Raw genomic sequence first — 21,567 nt, 5'->3', positions numbered from 1 at the left:
TGTGTTAATTTTAAAACATCTCGGCAACATTGAAATGTAAGAGCCGTTTGTGCATAATTGTATATGTAAATGTACGGAATACAAACAATATGCTATAACATGTAAAAGTGGCGGTGCAAATGGATGTATGGGGTCATAAACAGAGAAGATCAAGGATAGCCAGCTGAAATTTCCTAAATTGAGACAAAAAGTGGTACCAGTCATATCCCAGAGAACGATATAGAAAAACAAACAAAATCTTGTTACCGTTTTAACAACTGCAGTAGTACTTGTATCCAATTTTTTTCTGGATTTTTCATTTAGGAACTATCATTTTCGTTCAAAATAACACCAAGACTGAAAAAATTCACAAAACATGATTGAAACGTATGTTTCATTGGTCATTTCTCAAAAATCGGGGGGAGGGGGTAATCTAAACACAAATTTTGCTGAAAAATGTAGTCTGACCAAAAATTAGTCACATCAATTTTTTTAAATTTGAAGAGTTCGATCTGATTGCTCTTGCAATCTGTATTTGTGATGGCCTTGGATCAATAGAAAGAACAATAGGTCTTACGTTGGTGATTGGAATTTGTGCTTGTTTTCTGAACCTTTTTCTTTTACCTAGCACTTCAATAATATCGCTTTCATCTTGTGTTGTTTCGTCGGCTGTCATTCTGGCTTCAGACAAAAGCCTTTCAATTTGGCTCATTTTAAAACTCAGCCTCAAAGAGGCTCTGACTTCTCGATAAGTTCTCTAATAAGACTTAATTTGGCCAAGTTTTTTTTCCGTTTAATGGGTTGATTAAAAGTAAAGTGCTAAGTTTGGTAGTGCTAGGCAAGTTAAACTTTAAGAATGGGCATTTAGGCGCTTTAAAATTGAGGGCTAATGCTTAGCAAACAACTTTTAAAGCGTAGAGACTAAGTGAAAAAAGCCGATTAAAAGTCAGGATATTAAAAAAGCAACTTTTACTGAAAAATCTCTTTTTATAAAAGACTCACTGCCAAATGACGTTCCTACACAAAGTGGAGTACTTGCTTATCGCTTTCCTATCACACTTTGAGGAACTGATCCGAAAGTGACATTAATAGCGGTTTAATCATCATGGAAAACATTAGGCTATGAAAATTATTGATGAATTTTAGCAATTGAAAACATTGATGTGCCAAGATGTGTCAAACCAATTCACCCGAATGAACTTTATTCTGTGTTTTTTTTTGATAATTGAAGCAATACAATCTCCACAGGCAGAAACTGATAGCTTCATTTCATTACACCAAACTCAGGTTGTTTCAACACCAGCAAAATTACTGATTAATCGAAAAAAATAACTTATAACTGATAATTATTAATTCTCCTAATTAGCTTGTAGCATTAACGCGAACATTAATTCACTATCAATTTATCGGATCGATGACCACTAGTTACACAACATTAGCATTAAGCAGTTGTTCGGATCCACATAAAACATAGCTGACTAACGTCGGACGAAATGCTCTCAAAACAGTGGCTTCGAGCGTTTGGCGTCCTTGGCGGGGTGGCTACATGGAACTTTGGGAAGTTAGCATACGTTTAACTGAGACAAAAATTTTTATATTCTCAGCCGCTCTGGTGATTTGTACAATTGAAAAAAAAATTAAGCTCCAAAATAACCGCTCCGAAACGCATTTACTTCGGGGCATTATATGTTTTTGTGGTTTTTATAGGGGAAAAAATTGAATTGCCGGACAATAACAAGCAGACTAAAATTTGGTAGTTCGCGAAATTGCAGGAAATTTAACAGGACTAAAATAATTCATACAAAATTTGGCTAGAGTCTTTAAAAAACAGTTTAATGGTGATTATTTGTGGTAAAAAAATGTACGAAAGAATTGAATGGAATAGCCGATCTTTTATGTTTTTGCCCTCCGCCCAAGTCCAATAAAACCAGTCTGTTGAACCCCCAAATATACAATTTTAAATCCTCAAATAGTTGGTATTTTTAGACGGTTGGATGGATTTTTGTTTCCGGTTGTCAAAGAAACTAGTACCAAAAAACCAATCATATGAAAGATAAGCGCGAAAATAGTACTAATAGTCATTGTTTTTTGTCTGCCTATATAAAAGCAAAGTTGAATTAATTAGAATGTGTTAATTTTAAAACATCTCGGCAACATTGAAATGTAAGAGCCGTTTGTGCATAATTGTATATGTAAATGTACGGAATACAAACAATATGCTATAACATGTAAAAGTGGCGGTGCAAATGGATGTATGGGGTCATAAACAGAGAAGATCATGAATAGCCTGCTGAAATTTCCTATATTGAGACAAAAAGTTGTACCAGTCATATCCCAGAGAACGTTATAGAAAAACAAACAATATCTTGTTACCATTTTAACAACTGCAGTAGTACTTGTATCGAATTTTTTTCTGGATTTTTCATTTAGGAACTATCAATTTCGTTCAAAATAACACCAAGACTGAAAAAATTCACAAAACATGATTGAAACGTATGTTTCATTGGTCATTTCTCAAAAATCGGGGGGAGGCGGTAATCTAAACACAAATTTTGCTGAAAAATGTAGTCTGATTAAAAATTAGTCACATCAATTTTTTTAGACAACCAAACTGAAAAGTTAGCAAAAATAGAAAATGATAACGTTATGAACGATATCGCCATTAAAAAAATTGAGTGTAGAACAAATTCTACAAAAGTTTCATTTTCATCTCTAAAAGAGCTGAAAAACATTTAATATTTTGGGAAACAATTTTCAAAACAGGTAAATCAAGTGAATTAAACATACCGAAAGATTATTAATGTCTGGGAAGCATGTTAAATCTGTTCGCTAGGAAGTTTTTTTGAAATTCCACCAAATATGCCTGAACGAAAGTTGCTCATTCCATTATTGAAAAAAATTTTACGAGCCAATTTTGAGCCTTATAAATTCAAGGCCCCATCTTACTATATTTCAGAACATACTGCAACGTTCTTCTCAAATTCTTATTGCCTATGTTTTAACAACTCAAAGAATTTGAATTGTATTGGGCGCTATTTTTTTAAGATCTGTTCACATATTTTCTTGATTTTTGAAGTCAAATTGGAGTTGTGATTTTGGTCACGGCGAAACAGGAAACGGAGCGAAAAAGCGAGTGGTTTTGAGGCGTGAAATTTATTCGCTCTAATTTTATAGTAGAATGAGGAAACGGTGTTTGTACAAAAACTTGCTTTCTCGCTAGTGGTTTTTTCTTCACATGCGGCAATTTTACTTCGATTTTTACGGTTTTTTCGATTTTTTTCTGCGCCTCGTTTTTTCTACGCCTGGTTTTTTGTTTGAACGAAAATTTCCTTTCTCACTGGTGGTTTTTTTTGTTCACGTGTGGCATTTTGACATTGATTTTCTGTTTTTATTTAATTTTTTTAATTAGATGATTTCCCAAAAGAAATTGTTTTCCCAATTCACTCATAGTCCGTTCTAGGTCTAGTTTTCTGTGTAGTCAATGAAAATTTTTTGATTTGTACGTCAGGACTTGTCCTGCTATGTTTTTTTTACTTAAGTTACTACAGCTGTGAAAATTGTGATATTCATCCATGGTTTTTCAATTCCTCAATGTCAATTTCTTACCTCAACCTGGGCTGGCGTGCATTTGTAACTGATTTCTGTTTTGATGATGTCCCAGAGCCATGCATCCACAAACCACACATTCTCACCACCCATCAGACCCATAGACGCTGCCTGACACAATACCTGAAATGGTCATCCCAGCAATTCTTGATAATTCGTGCTTACCCAGGTTGATGTGCCAGACTGAAAGTCGGTATGCCCAGACCGTCCCAGACCGAAAGTGCCTATGTCCAGACCGTCCCAATCGGAAAGTACCCATGTCCAGACTTTCATCAAAATCAAGAAAAAGATCTTGGCACGCTAACCCAGAAAGATTACCAATGACGTGGCAAGTTACTAAGTAATAAAAATTATAAAGCACCTTTAAACAAGGTTTACCACGAATTCATATGATTATAACCAAATGAAATCGTGCTGAATGTTGTTTAAAGGTGCTTTATAATTTTTTTTTAATTTAGCATGTCTCGCCACGCCATTGTTAATTTTTCTTGGTTATCTTGCCAGGAACTTATTTCTTGATACCTATGCAAAGATCTTGCAATTTCATACAAATCTTAATAATTTCATAGTAAGTACCATATCAAGATCTTGGCATGATTTACCAAGTTTTAGTATTTTTCTTATCAAGGAGCATCAAGTTTCGATTCTCTGCCAGAGATCTATTATAAATCCCTTCTTCCATTAAGATTTGCGCCATCAATTGTTTCATACACGCAGAACGAAATTTCAAAGTTTTTATTATGCGATTGAAAAAAATGGTGGAAACCGCATTGGTCGACAAGGTGTTTAGGTGGCAAACAAAAAATGAGAACTTTAGCTGAAAATGAGCCGGTTAGATTAATTTTGAAGATTTGATTGGCCAACTTAAAAGGCATATAAAAAAGCGGGCAAATATACGGCAGAGTTTTATCAGTTAGAGTAACGAAGGTCTATCCCTTTGGTTGCACACCTTCCCCCCCCCCCGACATGGGCATGGGGTTGCGGTAAGGGAAAAGCCAAGTGAAGCACCACTCAATTGCACACCAAAAATAATGCTCCATCGAACTAGTGATTTATCGTGAATGTAATTTTTTGGCCAATTAGAAAAAAAAATATGCGCTATATTTCTCTTTTTTTTTCGCGCTGTTGGCTAATTTTCCTAGCCAATTTCCAATTGAAATATCACCGTTAAAACAAACAAATGATCAACAGGATTAGGACGAAAAGACTGCGAATCGTCTGTAAAAAATAGTAATTAGCATTGTGTAATCAATTGATGAAAGAGTCTGAACTGTAAGCAATATTAAGTCCAGTTTCTTACAAGGAAAATGCCCGACTTTCTCTTTAATTATCCAACAATTAATGTTCCTTACATCAAAAATCGTATCATTGCTGTATTTGAAAGCCCCCCTCAGTTGTATTGTATAATCATTAGGAATATCTCAAAAAAAATTTCGGCCAAAAAACCGGGAAAACTACTTGGGTTAGCCTATAACGGATTACTCAACTTTATTTATTAATTAATTACCATAGACTCATTTTAGAAACAAAATTTTGCAAGAGCGACTGATAGGGGCTAACGCTCGGATTTTTATTGCATCTGAATGAAAATAGCTAATTTGCAAGTAGTAATGCAAAATCCCTTTACGCAATTGTTTATAAATCAGACTTTTCTTTATTTACGTCTAATTGGCGCGCTGTTAATAGATATCATGGAAAAAAGCCATAGAATCGAGTAACTTTACCCGTAAAGAATTCAAGTTTTGTGGCGTGATAGATGGGTTCCGGGACATATCCCACATTGGATCACAGCGCTAAAAATAGTAAACATAACCGACTAGCGTCGAGCGAAATGCTCTCAAACGATCGGTGAGCGGTTGGCTTCGTCTGTAGCTAGCCAGGGTTTTGTCAGGCTAGCTTTAGCTTAATTGAAGAAGCGTGAGGTGAGCGCAGTGGAGTGGGGGTGCACCGAGGGAGGCTGAGGGGGGGTGTTGTGTTTGTGTGTGTGTGTGTGTGTGGGGGGGGGGGGGGGGTCAACTTCTAAGAACCACCCTTCACACCAAAAATATAAGTCTCAAAAACAGTTTCTGTGAACTGCACTTAGAGACTAGTGAGCTCAAAGGCTCTAAGAGCACTTAATGCCCGCTGGGCACTATCAGTTTATCCCGTTTTTGATGACGGAAGGTTAAGTGGGTCAGACAAAAAATCGGTGAAGCGGAAAATTGCAGAAAAAAGACCGACAGGACTAATACAATTGCTACCAACTTAGTTTGAGAGCAATTAAAAACAGTTTTTTGTACGGAGCTATGTTCTGATTAGGTCCAACTTTACGATGCATAGTTTGCAATTTTGTCTATGCTCAGAAATATCCAGCGACCAAAGTGCGGTTATCAAGAAAACAAAAGTATTTTTTAACCTCCCATCCTGATGTGATGAGGATGAAGAAGACATGTAGATCATGATCTAGGAACACTTGCAGTTGTCTCCTCATCTCTATCTGTGTCATGTTTGCCTGTTGGATCACAGTCGCCTTCAGTCCCCCAGCCATCACTTCTGCAAACACGGTGAATGCGGTGAATTTTTATAAGAAATGCGGCGATTGCGGTGATGAAAAAAAAGTATTTCAGCGCATTTTAACGCATCTCTTACAAAAATTCTTCACAAAAGTAACCGCGTTTCTTAAATTAATTCACCGCATTCTATTTCCGACGTTTATTTAAATTCACAAGAAATACGATTGCAGTAAGTAACCGTTGGCGCAGTGGAATAAGGAATTGTTGTCATGCAGGTGGTAAGAGGTTCGAACTCGTGTATGCAACTGTGTTTGTTTATAAAAATACCGAGAACGCGGTGAAAAAAAATAATTCAACGCAATTCACCGCTTTTACCGCGAAAAGATGTAAGAAATACGTGATGAAAATTTTTTTTTCACCGCTTTTCACCGCATTTCTTACGAAAATTCACCGCCAAACCTCAACACGGGAAGAGATTCCTTTGCCATAAAGATCATTTATACTGCAATTGATAACTAAATAATGATCAAGAACTGTCTGATAACATGTGAAACAGAGTTGGGTTTACACGAAAAATTATTCCAAATTTGGAAGAAATTGCTTGCATCATTAGGGTTAAAGCATTTACATTAAAAGTACAAAAGCTTGATTAAATTGAGCAAATGTGGTTTAAGTAGGGGGGGGGGGGGGGGATGATTCCTTTAGAACTAACTTTCCAATGAGTTGACCCAGGGAAGAGTTTCCATGGAGTGAAGCACTCCAAACTTGGTCCAGTTGAACCTGTGTGCAATGCTGACACTCAATTGCTGCGTCTGTTGGATACCCGGGACCAGTTGGGCAAACAGTTGGGTCTCCCCTTTTGGGCCAAGGTAGAAAGGGTCCCTGAAAGTTGTAATTTTCCGGGTCAAAACGTTTGATCACATTCTGTCCTTTCCTTTCATTTATTACCTTTTTTGACGATAAGGGTTTGATTATATCTTTTTCTTGTCAATTTTTTTCCTGGTCAAATTCGCTTAATTCTTGCAGCTGTATGATTAAATTTGCATAAGAGCCTGATAAATTACTACCTTGATTTGAAATCAAATGCTAAGCTTGCATTTTTAATAAAATTAAATGGGGCTGGGTTTAATTTTGATCTTCTTCTGTTTTTCACTACAAAACTCTAAATGAAGATGTTGATGTCAAAGCCAAATTGTATTTTTTTAATCCTCATCTTCTGTTTGCTTGGATATTGAAAAAAACCTTGCGCATAAATGGGCTGAAAAGCGCTGATTTGCTCTCAATTTTGCAATAGTTTATCACGAACCAAAACTGCGCCGAAAATATACGCTTGCGCTGAAAACGGATGAAACAGATAAAAAAATTGAGATTCAAAATTTCAATGGGACATACTTGAACGCTATATTTGTTCAGACATTGGTTCAGCTAATGCTCACCGCAAAAATTCTGGGAATTCAATTGGTGATAATTTTTAATAATTTTGGACTCGCATTTTTCTAAACTTCAATATAAAGCCTCCATTTTGAGAGTTATAAGCATCTTTTGCGACCTTGGTCCCTGATCAAACCATGGCGTAACCAATGTCCAGATATTTGTACCAGATTAATTTTTTCTTGACCACGTAATTTTTAGTCACGATATACTCCCGGTGTGAGACCCAAGGTAGTCTGATTAGACCCTAAAGTCTGAAAAACCTTATCCTCGATACCATTTTTCCATCCGTTCACTTATTTAATCAATTATTTAAAGACAAGCTCCTGGACTGGAGTACCTGGATGTAGCAGATGGAGTGAGGAATGGTTTCTGGTAGCCTGTGTCTCTGAAAAAGGGATGAGCGAAGAAGGACACTACCCCGTTGGAGTGGTGTGAACATTCTGGTCCAATCACTCCTTTCACATCTGGTCGGCGAAGCAGGGCGCTCAGCTGGGCAAATTTGTCAGGCCTGAAACGCAGTTTAAGTTGAGATTTCTCGTCATGCTCTTTTCTAGAGTTGATAAGAAAATAAGTTTGTAATTGGTTTTTTAAAGTCTAGACTTCGATTAACTAAACTAGCAAAACATGTGAGTTTTAAATTAAATGATGTCTTTAATATATCTATGGGTGAATCAGATCAGCTTGATAATGGCCACAGAAGCTTATTAGTGTGCCACCTCTACTGTAGAATCATTAAAATGACCTTTGTTTACAAAAATAAGTTATAAAAAGACCCGTTCTAACCTTGAAAAAAATGGGTTTGGCCAAACGATGTATGTACCATATACAAGCGGTAACTGCACATATGTACCATCGGCCTCACAATTCCCTCCACTTTTTTGGGTCTTATTTTCATAGAGTTGAGACATCGTCAGAGATAGAAATAAAATTGATCGCGTTGACTAAACTAAAATGCCTTGTCGTGGATTAAACCATCTATTATTGACATCATATCTAAGAAATAAGAAACACTATAAACAGTCTATAAATTGTCAGCTTGCAAAAAAATGTCATATTATAATTGTGAACTTAATATCGTTACTGCGAACATATCACTACTGTAACACTTTTTTTCGACGAGCTCGGAACTTGTTCGTTTTCTTTTGTCATATCGATACAAGCTCTACCACTTACATCAAGAGCCAGCGTCCCTAGCAACGATAGTGGTTCATTTGGTTCATTGCCTCTCTAATTCTTCAAGACCTATCTTAATACATGTAAAAAGGACACTTTAGTATGGGACATGGCGACAAATGAGCGATTTGGACTAATTGGTAATTATACATCGTTTATGTTGCCACATTTCACAAATAAGCGCAATATTAATTAAAGGTAGGGCTTATAATGTAAATTAAAGGTAGGGCTAATTAAAGGTATTGGCTTATAATGTAAAAATTATATATTATTATAACTTACTCTAGATATGAGGAGCAGTTTCCGTCGAATGGTATGATAGTTACATTCAGTCCCCCTTTTGACCTCTGTCGTGTTCTGCCATTATGTCTGCTCACGTGCCTCCTCGTAACGTCATCAGCCGCCAATTGCGCTGAAAAACCACAACAATTTTTGTTGATAAAGTTGGTAAAGTTCGGAGGTTTCAAAGATACCTTACTCAAGAAAGTGCCATTCAACATAGCATATGGTCGGTATGACGGTTACAGTTATTACGAACGCCATTCCGTTTTGTTCCATCAATATATTCTGTTGTTGAGCTTAACAAAACTTTCAAATTCTTATTCTCAATTTGTCAACGATCTAAGAAAATAAATTCCGTAATTTTCACAATCTTTTTAACATACCCGGCAGATTGCCGGAAAATAGCCGCCGTTGATTCCAATAAGCATGATTGAGATTGAAAGAATAGAAGATATTGAAAAAAAAAAGATTTTTGTACAAAAACATTTTTTAAGTCCGATTTATTTTGATGGCATTTCGTAGTTGAACATAACGTACTTCTGTTTCTTAGAGAGAGGCTACAGGGGCTACTATCAATACCAATAAGCGTTAGAGATGGTAACTAAGACTTATAGGAACGACGTTCAAATAGCGAGCATCTAAAATTGGGCTTTATGGGTTTATCCCGTTTCTACTTCTGACTTCAATTTTTTATACTGACTCTGTTCATTTTGAATTGCTTTGCTGAGCAACTGATGTTCAAAATCACTTTTAGCAGAATGAGAGAAGAGAGAAACTAGCCTAGAGAAGCCAAAAAGATATCACGCAAAATGCTGAAAAAGCGGCAAAATGAGGTAAAGCGAAACATTTTTTTATTCGACGAAGTAAAAAAACATAGCAGGACAAGTCCTGACGTACAATTCAAAGAATTTTCATTGACTTAACAGAAAAACTAAACCTAGAATGGACTATGAGTGAATTGAGAAAACCATTTAAAAAAAATTAGAAAAAAAATAAGAAAAAAAAACAGAAAATCAATGTCAAAATGCCGCATGTGAACAAAAAAACCACCAGCGAAAAATGAAAATTTAATTCAAACAAAAAACTAGGCCTAGAATGGCTTTGAATGGATTGGGAAAACCATTTAGAAAAAAATCCGATCCCAAAAATCGAAAAAACAGTAAAAATCAGAGTGAAATTGCCGCATGTGAACAAAAAACCACTACCGAGAAACCGAATTTTTGTTCAAACACCGTTTTCTCAATTTACTTTAAAATTAGAGCGAAAAAAATTCACGCCGCAAAACTACTTTCTTTTTCGCTCCATTTCCTGTTTCGGCGTGACCAAAATCACTACTCCAATTTGACTTCAAAAATCATGAAAATGTGTGAACAGATCTTAAAAAAAATTGACATCTTTGAATTGTAAAAAAAAAATAGGAGCGCTATAATAGCCGGCTGAGAAGACGAGGGCGGCTATTAATAAACATTCTAAAAGAATTACACGTGAAGTTGGGATAAAGAGAGCGGTAGAGAGAGAAAGAGCTCAAACAAATTGAAATAGCAGTCGGCAATAATTTGAACAAAAATCTCAAATTTTTGTGCTAAAGAAACATTCGGTTTCCTACAAGCAAGCTCATTCAATTAAATCAAATACACCGACGCTTTTTCCGCTTTTCGATCCCAACATACAGAAACTTTTGTACTTGTATGTCAGACATTCCAAAAAGTTTGAACGTATATAACCAGTTCCATCAACAGAATTGGTTAATCCCTACAGTTGTGAAATAAAAACATTTAAAACTACTGGTTTTTGGCACCCAAAATTTAATACCGTCACTCGGGCCAAAAGCCCCACTTCTGCCCTTTATTTATTTCATATATCAACAAGCAGTAGTCTTATATGGGATATAAGGCAAAAACCCGATTAGGCTAACACATTTTTTGTATTCATTAGGCAAAAGTTTTGAACTAAAGTTATGCGGTCATTCGGCGAATACCAATTAAAACACTTAAGGATGGTACTTCAGAATCCACTTGACTCTAATAAGTACTCGAGTGTTCCTAACAATTGTCCTTATATGAAAATGAGTAAATAAAGCTTATCTAAAGTGTATCATTCTAGCAAGTTGCCTCTCGGTAACATTCCGGCAAAAGTATTTGGCAAAACAATACGAAGATAAGAGCCAAAAACTTGATACAAATATTCATATCGTTATTTTAAATAGTTTAGTGTTATGTGATGCTATTGAAAATTCGAGAAAAAAAAACCAAAACTGCTGGACGGGCATACAATGAAGTGCTACAAAACAAAAAAAAATAAAAAATGTGACCATCTTTGTAATCTGCTATCATGTAGAGACATTCGTTAGGGAGACCTAAGTTTTTTACAGCTTCAAGTGGATTCTGAATTACAGCTGATAAGTGTTTTAATTGGTATTCGTCTAATTTCCACAAAGTTTTAGTTCAAAATTTTTGCCCAACAGCTACAAAAAACGTGTTGGCTATTCGAGTTGTCGCCTAATATCCTAAGCCCCATCATTTGTAGTTTTCATTCATCCTTATAGCGAAATATGATTTTATTTTGCTGTGAAAACTTCAATCAATTTTTCTTCAAACTTCCCTCTTGGAATTTCTTACCAAAAATTTCCATTTTTGTAACCACTGCTTCAAAAAAATTCAGTCGGATTCGGATAAAAATATATACTGCTAATTCCAGTAATTCCAATTCTTCTTCTTGGAAGAGACTACTTAAAATCGTTGATTAATGCAGGAAAGCGTTATTGTTCGAAAACAAGGTCATGTGACTGCTGTTGTTTTCACAGTTTCTCTAAAGTTCTATAAAAAATTCAGAGGTATTTGACTGATTTCGGCATGTAACAAACAGTTTCAATCCATTTGATCGTATTGCACCCCAAAACATAAGTGATCTTTTGTCTGAGCTCAAATGATTCGTGTTTTTTCAAAAAAATCTTTCAATTCTCCTATAAAGTCGAAAAATTCCGTCGCTGAACTTGACCAATCCAGTTTCATCAATAAAAACAACATTCTGGATTATGATTTGAGGTTGAGTTGTTTTTACTTATTCGTTCTCAACCATATTCGTCCATCACCAGTGTGCAGCGTTAACAATTTGGCGAACAGTCAATGAACAGATCGATTTAACTATAGTTTCTTTAAGCGGAGAAAAACGAGAATGAAGTCTATTTTAAAACTCAAAATATTGCGCATTCTGACGCCATTAGAGCAAATCATGCTTACTGCTCACAAGTTAGGCTTAGAGAACATAATTCATTGTAAACTTAGTTTAGTGGTTCTTAAAAAAGTGATCAAAAATCAAATTGATAGACGAATGGTTTTCTGTTGATTATGGAAACAATTTCTGATAGTAACCTGCAATAAGATTGCCAATTCCATCTCTCCATGGACTTTTCAAGCCAGCATACATCACAACCAGACTGATATCGATGGATGAGGAAGCTGACGATATCGATGAAGCTCCTCGACTGTCGGATCCAACATCGGACGTTCCTTGACTCAATGAGATTGTCACCAAAGATGATAAAATAGTTACTATGATCATTTCTGAAAAAAAAAGAGAAAATCATAGAGTAAATCGCGGGTGCGTTCATAAGAATTCACCGATTATCTCATTTGGATATGGTCTGATTAGAAATTAAGAACCATAAATAGAGCAGGAGCAGAAAATTTTTCCAAGATTTTAAGTGTCGAAAAAGCAACCGCGTTGTTTTTCACAGTTTAAATGTGAGCACAGCTTAAGTGCTTTCATTTTTCTTGCGAAAGGAGAAATTCTACAATTTTTGCATCCTTTGGTATATTAAAGGCGACAAAAAAGTCTTTAGTTCCAAATCAAAGTCGAGATGGATAAAAGAGTATTATTATTATTCAACCTTTTTGCTAAAATTTTAGACAATTGTTTAGCAGTTGAAACGCATTATTTCAAAATTTTTAGATATTTAGTCCATTCTTTTGATCATTTTTGTTTTTATTATAGTCAATAATTCCAACCCTTCATTCGATTGTCAGTTAGCGCTTCTTCAATGATAGTTTCTTTGATAAAGCCAGAGAACACAGAAATTTGATATTACTATTTCAAAAAAATCGATGTTCGCTTTTTTGCAAGTAATTGGTTTTCCAAATGTTCTGTGCTTTATAAATAACAATAAATAGCATTAGAATTTCATTTCAATTTCAAAAGTGACTGCACGTTGTTCTATTTAGCAGCGATCATGAGAACTGCGTTACAATCGGTGTTTTAGCTTAATTTTATCAAAGTATCCGAGAATCAATCAATAGACCAGTTGTTTAAAGATATGACAGGGCGACATATTAACTTTGATGTCGTTTGTTTTGTAGAAAAATTGTTGATGAAAAGCCACAAAAAACAAAGCCCTGTTGGTTATTATGGTTTTTAAATATTCGTCGTTCAAGTGGGCAAATTTGGGTAACTTTGTTTTTGTTGTAAAGAAATAGGACAGGAAATTCTGCAACAATCCTACAATTTAGGCCGCATTTTTAGCCTAACCAATCGAATTGTTAGTTTCACTATAAATCTCTATAGATCTTTGAAATTTAAAGTGACGCTCAAAAACTGCTACATTTTTGTAACCCTTATTTAGTTTAATCCAGAACAACTAACGAACAAATAATTTGTTTGATTAACAAAAACCAAAATTTGCCAAAATTTACAAAAAAAAATACAAAATAGAACAATTATTCTGTTGAAACTAAATCTTCGATTGTTGTGTTTTAGTGAAACTAAATCTTCGATTGTTGTGTTTTAGACATATTTAGATTACACTTAGATTATATTTAGATCTATTTAAGATTTAGATTATATTTGGATATATTTAGCCGCTCGTTTCAAAAACATTTCTATTAATTACGGAGAATTAAATAGTCAGTAACAGCAACGTTTTGAGATTTCTAGAAAGACGGCAATAACATTGGTGGACAATGATAAAGCACAGAACCGGTTTTTTGTCCAATGTCTGGATATTTTTGAGCATAAAAACAAGTTAATTGTCAACAACACCTCCGATCTTTATTCGTTTAATCCAGGACAAGGTAAACTGTTTAACTTTTTGTCATTATGAGGCAAATGTCCAAAAAGTCTTTTCTCACAAAATTTGGCGTTTTCTGGAAACGAGTGATGATAATTATGTGAAAAAAGTGACAAAAAGTTGCACAGACAGCGTCACTACCATAAAAAGATGAACGTAGCTCATTTGAAAAATTTTGAGCATGTATTTAGAAAAAAACTTTAATTGCCAAATTTTCTCAGTAATAGGTTGCGAACCAATTCAGAGTTTAATTGTTCTTGTGAACAATGATATCGGTAATCGCAAAATTGCTAGTTGTCTTCCTAATTCACAATTAGTATTGAACAGAATAAATCTGAGATGAATTGCCAGGTACAATTTTTTTCAGTTCAATCTAATTAATCTTGTCTTTGTTTTTAGATGCTGCAACTGGTACCTACGACAAAGGTGACAAATAGAAATGAGTTACTTGTAGCGTGCAAAAGAGTACAAAATATTGTTATACGCTAGCCCTAAAAATACGCATTTTGCAGGATATTAACAAACTTGAAGCAAATTCGCTCACTGTCAAAAATTTCAACACAAACTTGTAAGCCTAAACTTAAGACAATGGTTGTGAAAAACAGTATCAAAGTCGAGTAAATATGCTCGAAAAATCCTATATTTTCCACATTATGGTGTGAGACTACTACTAGCACCTGAGTTTAAAGCACTCGCAAAATTTATAAAACCAATTAAAAAAAAATTGAAAAAATTTTTGAAATTTTATATAATCGAATCTCAAAAACATCCAGCTTAATTTTTCACAATTTTTATGAGACCATAAGTTTTTATTTTAGCCTTAGTGATTTGCAAATTTCTCTTTTTTCACACAACAGCTGACCAATAATGTATACTTTTTGAAAAAGTTCCTAAATATTCTCAAAATGCCGAGTGAAATTTTCAATTTGTAAAACTTGTGTAGCAAAATTTTATCAATATTGGAATGTTATCCGAATTCTGTCAAAAATTCAGTTAAAAATTTTGAAAGAAACTACTAACCGTTGAATTGTAATTGACTTTTATAATCTGACAAAGTGGTTAACAAAGAAACAGATGTCGATTAAATTAAAGCAACTGTTGTCTCTGTAGTAATCGTAGCTTGTTATGTATAGCGACAGACAGCCTCTTAAATCCTTCAACAATTTTAATTAATTTTCAATGTCTCAGTCTTCAAAGGTAACAATCTTGTAATTGTAACTAAAGTAATAACCAACGAATATCTTCACAGATTTCACAAGGATTTCAAAAGGATAAAAATCTGGGCTAACTTTGAAAAAGGTTTTGAGCTGCAAAATTGAATTTCTTGCTTATTTGCAAAGACTTATCTTGAAATCCATTAGAGCCCATGTGACTAAATTTTAGGGGAAATTTCAGTAAATTTTTGAAGTCTTTAAGGAAAAATGACCCTATTTTGAGCTTTTTCAAATTCCCCAGAGCTTAAAGCTGAATTATGTTTTGAGTGAATATGTTTGAAAAAGATAATATATTATTTGCTCTATGATGGCTCGTTTTTTGTCTACTGGGCCGATTTTTTGTTGGATATTTTGACGATTGTAAAAGCTCATTATCTTTTCACGTTAGAGAAGATTAAAGGTCTTTGACTCCGTTAAGTAATCTTGTTTATTCAAAACGAGAAAAGATGTCTGCTCTGTCGTGGTTAAACATTTTGGTATTAAAAATTATAACCAAGGGTTTATAATAAGCAAAAGTCAAAACGTGAAGAAACTTATCCCTGCTATATTTACATCTAATCCTCTTATTTAATCTCTGGTGTCGTTGGTATTAGTATTCCGGGTGACTATATAGCATCTTTTGGGAATTAAAATTTGTCTAGACTAGTAAGCTAGGGCTGCTGAAGGGAGGGTTATTCATGGAAAGATGGCGACCAGCCAGGGTACAAGGCAGAGAGGGGAGGGGATATGAAAGGGGGAGGGTATTGGTTACGGGGTCGGTAGGGGGTAACACACTGGGGCTAAACATAGGAATCATCAAAGGAATTTGTACCGTCAGCAACAGCTAATATCAAAACTCGATCTAACAAACCCGCAAAAAAGAGTCTCAGGTTTTCAAATTCAAAGGGCACCATGTGCGTATTCGTTCCGTAAAACTGAGCGTTGAAAGAACCCGTATTTCAGAATTCCTTTCAAATTTTCAAATGAATTTTGACTGGTTCGAGATTTGATCACATTAAAGAGCGAGAACTATTCTTGCTGTCATTTGGCGTCTGCTCCTCGAATTTTGAGTGTGTATGGGCTAATTATTGATGATTAAATAAAATGGATGAAGTAAGATTTACAGTCTGTGTTTCAAAGGTTTATTTGACGAATTTATGTGTGAATTTTGTTTCAGAACAAGTTTTAAAAGGTTAAGATGAAGAAAAATTGCGAAGAACATTAAGAAAAATTTTAAAAACTATTTAAATGTGTATGTAGTACAACTAATATTCAGATGACGTTATGCCTACTAATTAGAAAGTTGTTAAACGTCCAAAGAGCACTAAATACTTTCAAAAGTAACTTTTATATTGCTCTCAGGATTCCATGATCTTGATGCGACTTCTGCACAGATTTTTAGATAAATTTTGATTTATGATCGACTTTTTTTGTCTTTTTTGTTTGTCTTATGTACCAATCTCATTATCATTAACGATAGTTCGCATGGTTTTTGTGACACAGTCTGATCTGTTTAATGTTTTTGATCGATTTTATCTTTTTTATTATTATCATCACTATGTAATTTCTTTTAAAAAATGCACGTAATTTTGGTTGTTTGTTGTCCCAATGGTGATATTTAGTCCCATTAATGACTATTTGCAGAGGATTTCAATCATAAATATTCAAATCTGCTAACCTTTTCTGTTGATATTCCTCGTTGTTACGACTCTATCATTGAAAAGCCCTTGAATGTTTGAATAGGTTGCTAAAAAGATATCTTCGATTGTTCGATTTCTCGAGGAGAAACGTTTTTCTTATTCTCGCCCTTTCACTATCAAAACGTTCAAAATTTTAAAATTAATCAAATTTTAATTTGAATTATTTACTCTGCCAGTAATTTTAAATCGCGCGAGACCAATAGCTCTGCAGAACTATTGATGACCTTCTCTTGATGGCACTATTGATGGCCTTCTAAGGATCGCTAACACAATTAATTTGAAGCTTATTTGCAAACTGTCTGTTTTAAAGTTCTATTATGCAGAACTTGAAGTCAAAATTTAGAGATCGAACTCAAATAGGAGTTGTGATTCTAATCAACCCAAAATAATAAATAAAGCGAATAGCGGTGTGTTTAAGTCGTCGAAGTGTTTTTGTTCTGAAATCAATTAGAATTAAAGAAATTCTGTTTGAATTAGTTTTCTGGCTTTTAAGAGCAACTTTTTTTTCACTTGCCTTAATTTTACTTCGGATCCATCTGTTTTTTCTGTTAGCTTTTTTTCTGCATTTCACCGAAAGCGCTTTAAGATTAAATGAACAGTTTAATGTGTTTGCCCAATCGATGGGGCTATAAATTGCTTTCATTATGCCATGACCTTAATGCCACTTTTGCGCAGATTTTTAGTTAGATTTTGATTTTTGACCGACTTGGTTGTCTTTTTTATTTGTCTTATATACAAATCTTATTTTTATTAACGATAGTTTGCATGGTTTTGTGACACAATTTGATCTGTTTAATGTTTTTGATCGACTATATCTTTTTTATTATCATCACTATGTATTTTCTTTAAAAAATTTACACGTAATTTTGGTTGTTTGTTGTCCCACTGGTGATATTTAGTCCCACTAATAACAATTTGCAGAGGATTTTATTCAGGATTAATTAAAACTGTTAACTTTTTCAGTTGATTTTCCTCGTTGTTACGACTTTAACTTCGTATTTTTCGTTAAGCTCTGCTTTAATTAGATTTTATAGAGTTTCTGAGCATTAGGCTTAACTCTTTTCCTATTTATCTTAAAAACTAGTAACATTCATGAACTTTTTCATGATCTCAATAATCAATTTTAAATTGTCTCGATTAAAAAGATTCCTTTTATAGCTTAAGAAATTTTACTTGCTGTTATTTGCTTCCTATAAATCTCATAGTTGCTTTTAATATCCTATTGCTGAATGTTAGTTATGAAAGGTCCCATTAATTATCTGTGGTTACAAAGGGAGCTTTTCTTCTGATCGAACTAATCATTTCTAAAAAATCTAAGAAAATTCAGAGTTTGGAACGCACTTGTTGTCTTTTCAATGTCTTGTTGCTCAATGTTAGCAACGGTAAGTCTCATTGGGTATCTGAGGGTCATAGAGGAGCTTTTATGATTATTTGAATTGATTTTTGTTTGTTTTTCTTTTAGCGATAGTTTCATTAAAACAAAAATTTGTTAGTTTTAATTCGGATTTTTTCACCTTTTTTCTGGACTTTTCGCTAATAACAGGTAACCTTGCATTTCTTATAAACATACATTAATTTCGCCGTAAAATTGAGCGGACATTCTATGGGTTTCTTTCATCATTCAAATAGTGTTGTCAGCTGAATTATTCTGAAATAGATAGGTGAAAGTCTTTATTTTTCCAAATTTTTTGATAAAATGTATAATTCGCAGTTATTAGTTCATGTTTTTTTTAAAAGAATGAAAAGCAAAGATTTTTTTGTCTTCTAAATTTATCTGGAAATTCGGACAATACAATTTTTCTATCTGGTCCACAGTTGGACACAATTACAACTCATTGTCAATATCTCTTCTTCACCATATCTCCTTGAAAATAGCTTTTTAATAGTTTAGAACCCATCATGTGTAAAGCACATCTGGTTCCAATCGCCCACGTTTGTCGGTAAAGTTACTATTTGATAAATTGTATTTTTGTTTGAATGCCAAAATTATATACCTATTTTTGATAATTCTCCGGCTTGAAATACATCGAACTGTGCATTACGCATCGATAATTTGTCATTTTAATTCGCATGTTTTCTTTCAAAGAGAGCGAAAACCATTAACAAATATTTTCTCCAAACATTTGCTCGGGGGAAAATAGCAAAATTGTTGATTATTTATCGCAACTTATTTGTCGGGTAAAAAGATAGGTTTTGAATTTCGCTTGGACTTGAGATTCGCTTGGATTTTTATTCTTTTTCAGTAAGCTCAGCAAGCTGCGGACAGACATACAAAAAATTTTTTTTGTATGTCTGTCCCCAGCTTGCTGAGCTTGCTGAAAAAGAGTAAAAACGAAAATTATAAAATATATTTTTAGTGCATGTTGACAAAAGTAGTTTCTCTTTCACTCAGCTTCTTATCAACTGTTATCGACAAGGATTCCTTAATTCAAGTACAAAACTGGCCACTCAAGCTAATAGCATTAGTTTCAGATCACTTCAAGCAGAATTGATATTTTAAATTGCTATTTTTTTTTACCATGAAAATTCACGCGACATAAAATCAGTAATTTTTTTTTTGAGGAGAAAATCAGTAGTTTGACTCATCTCATATATTTCCTTATAGTTGTAATAGAAATCATTAATTCCACCTAAATGCAGATCATTTTTCCATTGACTTTGCGTACAGTTCCATTGACACAATGAACTTAAAAATCGAATACAACTGGCTGTGATAATATATATTATGATGATGACGACCAAACATGAGATGAATTTTGGATTTTGAACAATACTTCTTAAAGCTGCCTCATTTTTTTTGCTTCAACATGCATATCAATGAGGGCTTTCAATTTTATCAACCGCTTATTGCTTAGTATTAATTTCTTATTCTGTTAAAAAAATAAGATACATGTGTTATGTACCAACATTTCATCGGCAAAAAATCTACTTTGAAAAGCAAAAACAAGAATAATCACCATCTGGTCAATTTTATCCTTTCAGTCGCCTAGTGATTTTTGTTAGTTCTTCTCCAAATTGTTTCAAAATAATCACTCTCCGCTTTGCCAAAAAAATTACCGTCAACGCCAAACGTCAGAAATTTTGGGAAGGAAAAATAGTTATGAACTGCTATTGCCAAAGAGTTAATATAACAAACTGGTTGACGAGGAGCAAGTATAAACTAAATTTTAACAGTCAAAATAGACACAGCACCTAAATGCAAACAGAAAACTATAGTCAAAGTTAGTCTAACTTTCGCTCTCTGCTCGTTAATATTATTTATATAAAATAGCATAAAAGGACCACATGAAAGTTAAAAGGAGACAAACCAATTTCTTAGTGTAAGAACTGAAAAAGAATTTGCAAAATTTATTACAGTTAGAGAAAATTGACTGACAGAGGCAAAAAATATTTCATTTTTTCGTTAAAATAGATTTAGTTCGATTGAACTGATATCTGATATATTTCACGATTTATCATGGAAAATTGAATTGCGTATTCTCGCAATTTGTAGATTAGAGCTATTTGAGAAGTTAAATAAATTAGGCCCAAAAATTGTAAATAATATTAAAAAAATTTGTGAAAATTTGGGAAATTCTAGAACAAAATTTGTAGTCAGTGATAATTGTTAACATTTATTAGTCAGAGTGTCATCTCTCAGACTGCTCCCAGAACGACAATTATGATTTGGTATAATGACAAAAAAAGTGGAATAGAGGAGCTGGTACAATCGATAAACTAGCTTTCCACCTTGAGAACTCGAAGAGTATGCGATCAAAAATGAGCTTTCATCACAAAAGCTCTAATTTTCTCATTCTACATATGAACTTCTATTAAATAAAATAGCGAATTAAATAGCGCATACTAGAGTAACCTGTAGTTTACTATTGAATAAGTGTTGCTTTTTAGAAAATTCTTCATCATTTCATTACCTTACTTACGAATTTGTGAAGTCTACTTGCTAGGTTTCGTAAGTATAGTTCACGTTAAATCTTGTTACCTTTCTAGCTGGGCAATTCAAAGCGTAGTTTTTACGTACTCTTAAAAGTGTTGTTTAACTAAAATCCACACTGACAGCTGTGGGATATTTGTGAGGAAAAAACAAAAAGGGGGTGAAACTTGTTTACCTTAAGTTGTTGAAATCTGGTTACATAAAAGCTGTAAATATCAAGACCGTGGAATTTAATTGTACTAAGCGTGAATTTCAATTGCTCCAACGGTGGATTTTAATTACTTTAATTGCAAAGCGTGTGGAAGGTAGTTACTTAAAATCTAATAAATGTACTTCAGTTGAGATCGTGAAATCTAATGACATTTTCAGAAAATATTTTTTAATGTTTTTTGCCGTGAACTTTGCTAACGTTTTCTCGCTTAAATATTTCAAAATCAGCAAATAAGTTTAAGGAAATGGTTGTCCTCAAGGGGTAATTAAGAATGCATGTATTAAGATTGCTGGTGGGATTCACTTAGGGATTATTGCAAAACTTTGTCATAAAATTAGGTTCAAAAGACTCATACTGTTTAGTTTTAAATAAAGATTAAATAAACTTAATTCACCGGAAGTTCTTTGTCAATCTTCAGATAAATTTTACTTGGGAACAATTTAAAGATGAATCTTGAAAACTTGAAGTTTGATTTCTGAGCGATGTTGAATACATATTTGAGCT

General features: G+C 33.8%; 1 protein-coding gene across 1 annotated transcript in view; it reads right to left on the bottom strand.

Annotated features, from left to right (window-relative positions):
• Positions 1 to 21,567, bottom strand: part of LOC142350806 (gamma-aminobutyric acid type B receptor subunit 2-like) — a 149,559-nt gene that overhangs the window by 60,739 nt on the left and 67,253 nt on the right. The window contains exons 2-7 of the mRNA XM_075402762.1: positions 12,338 to 12,529; positions 8,967 to 9,096; positions 7,849 to 8,019; positions 6,790 to 6,959; positions 5,981 to 6,117; positions 3,586 to 3,708 (exon numbers count right to left, since the gene is read on the bottom strand). Of these exons, the coding sequence (XP_075258877.1) occupies positions 3,586 to 3,708; positions 5,981 to 6,117; positions 6,790 to 6,959; positions 7,849 to 8,019; positions 8,967 to 9,096; positions 12,338 to 12,527 (921 nt within the window). The 5' untranslated portion in view covers positions 12,528 to 12,529. The remainder of the gene's footprint in view (positions 1 to 3,585; positions 3,709 to 5,980; positions 6,118 to 6,789; positions 6,960 to 7,848; positions 8,020 to 8,966; positions 9,097 to 12,337; positions 12,530 to 21,567) is intronic.

The sequence above is a fragment of the Convolutriloba macropyga genome, chromosome 12 (genome assembly GCF_964194025.1).
Source record: "Convolutriloba macropyga chromosome 12, txConMacr16.3, whole genome shotgun sequence".
Lineage (NCBI taxonomy): Eukaryota > Metazoa > Xenacoelomorpha > Acoela > Convolutidae > Convolutriloba > Convolutriloba macropyga.
This window is presented reverse-complemented; position numbering and strand designations above follow the sequence as displayed.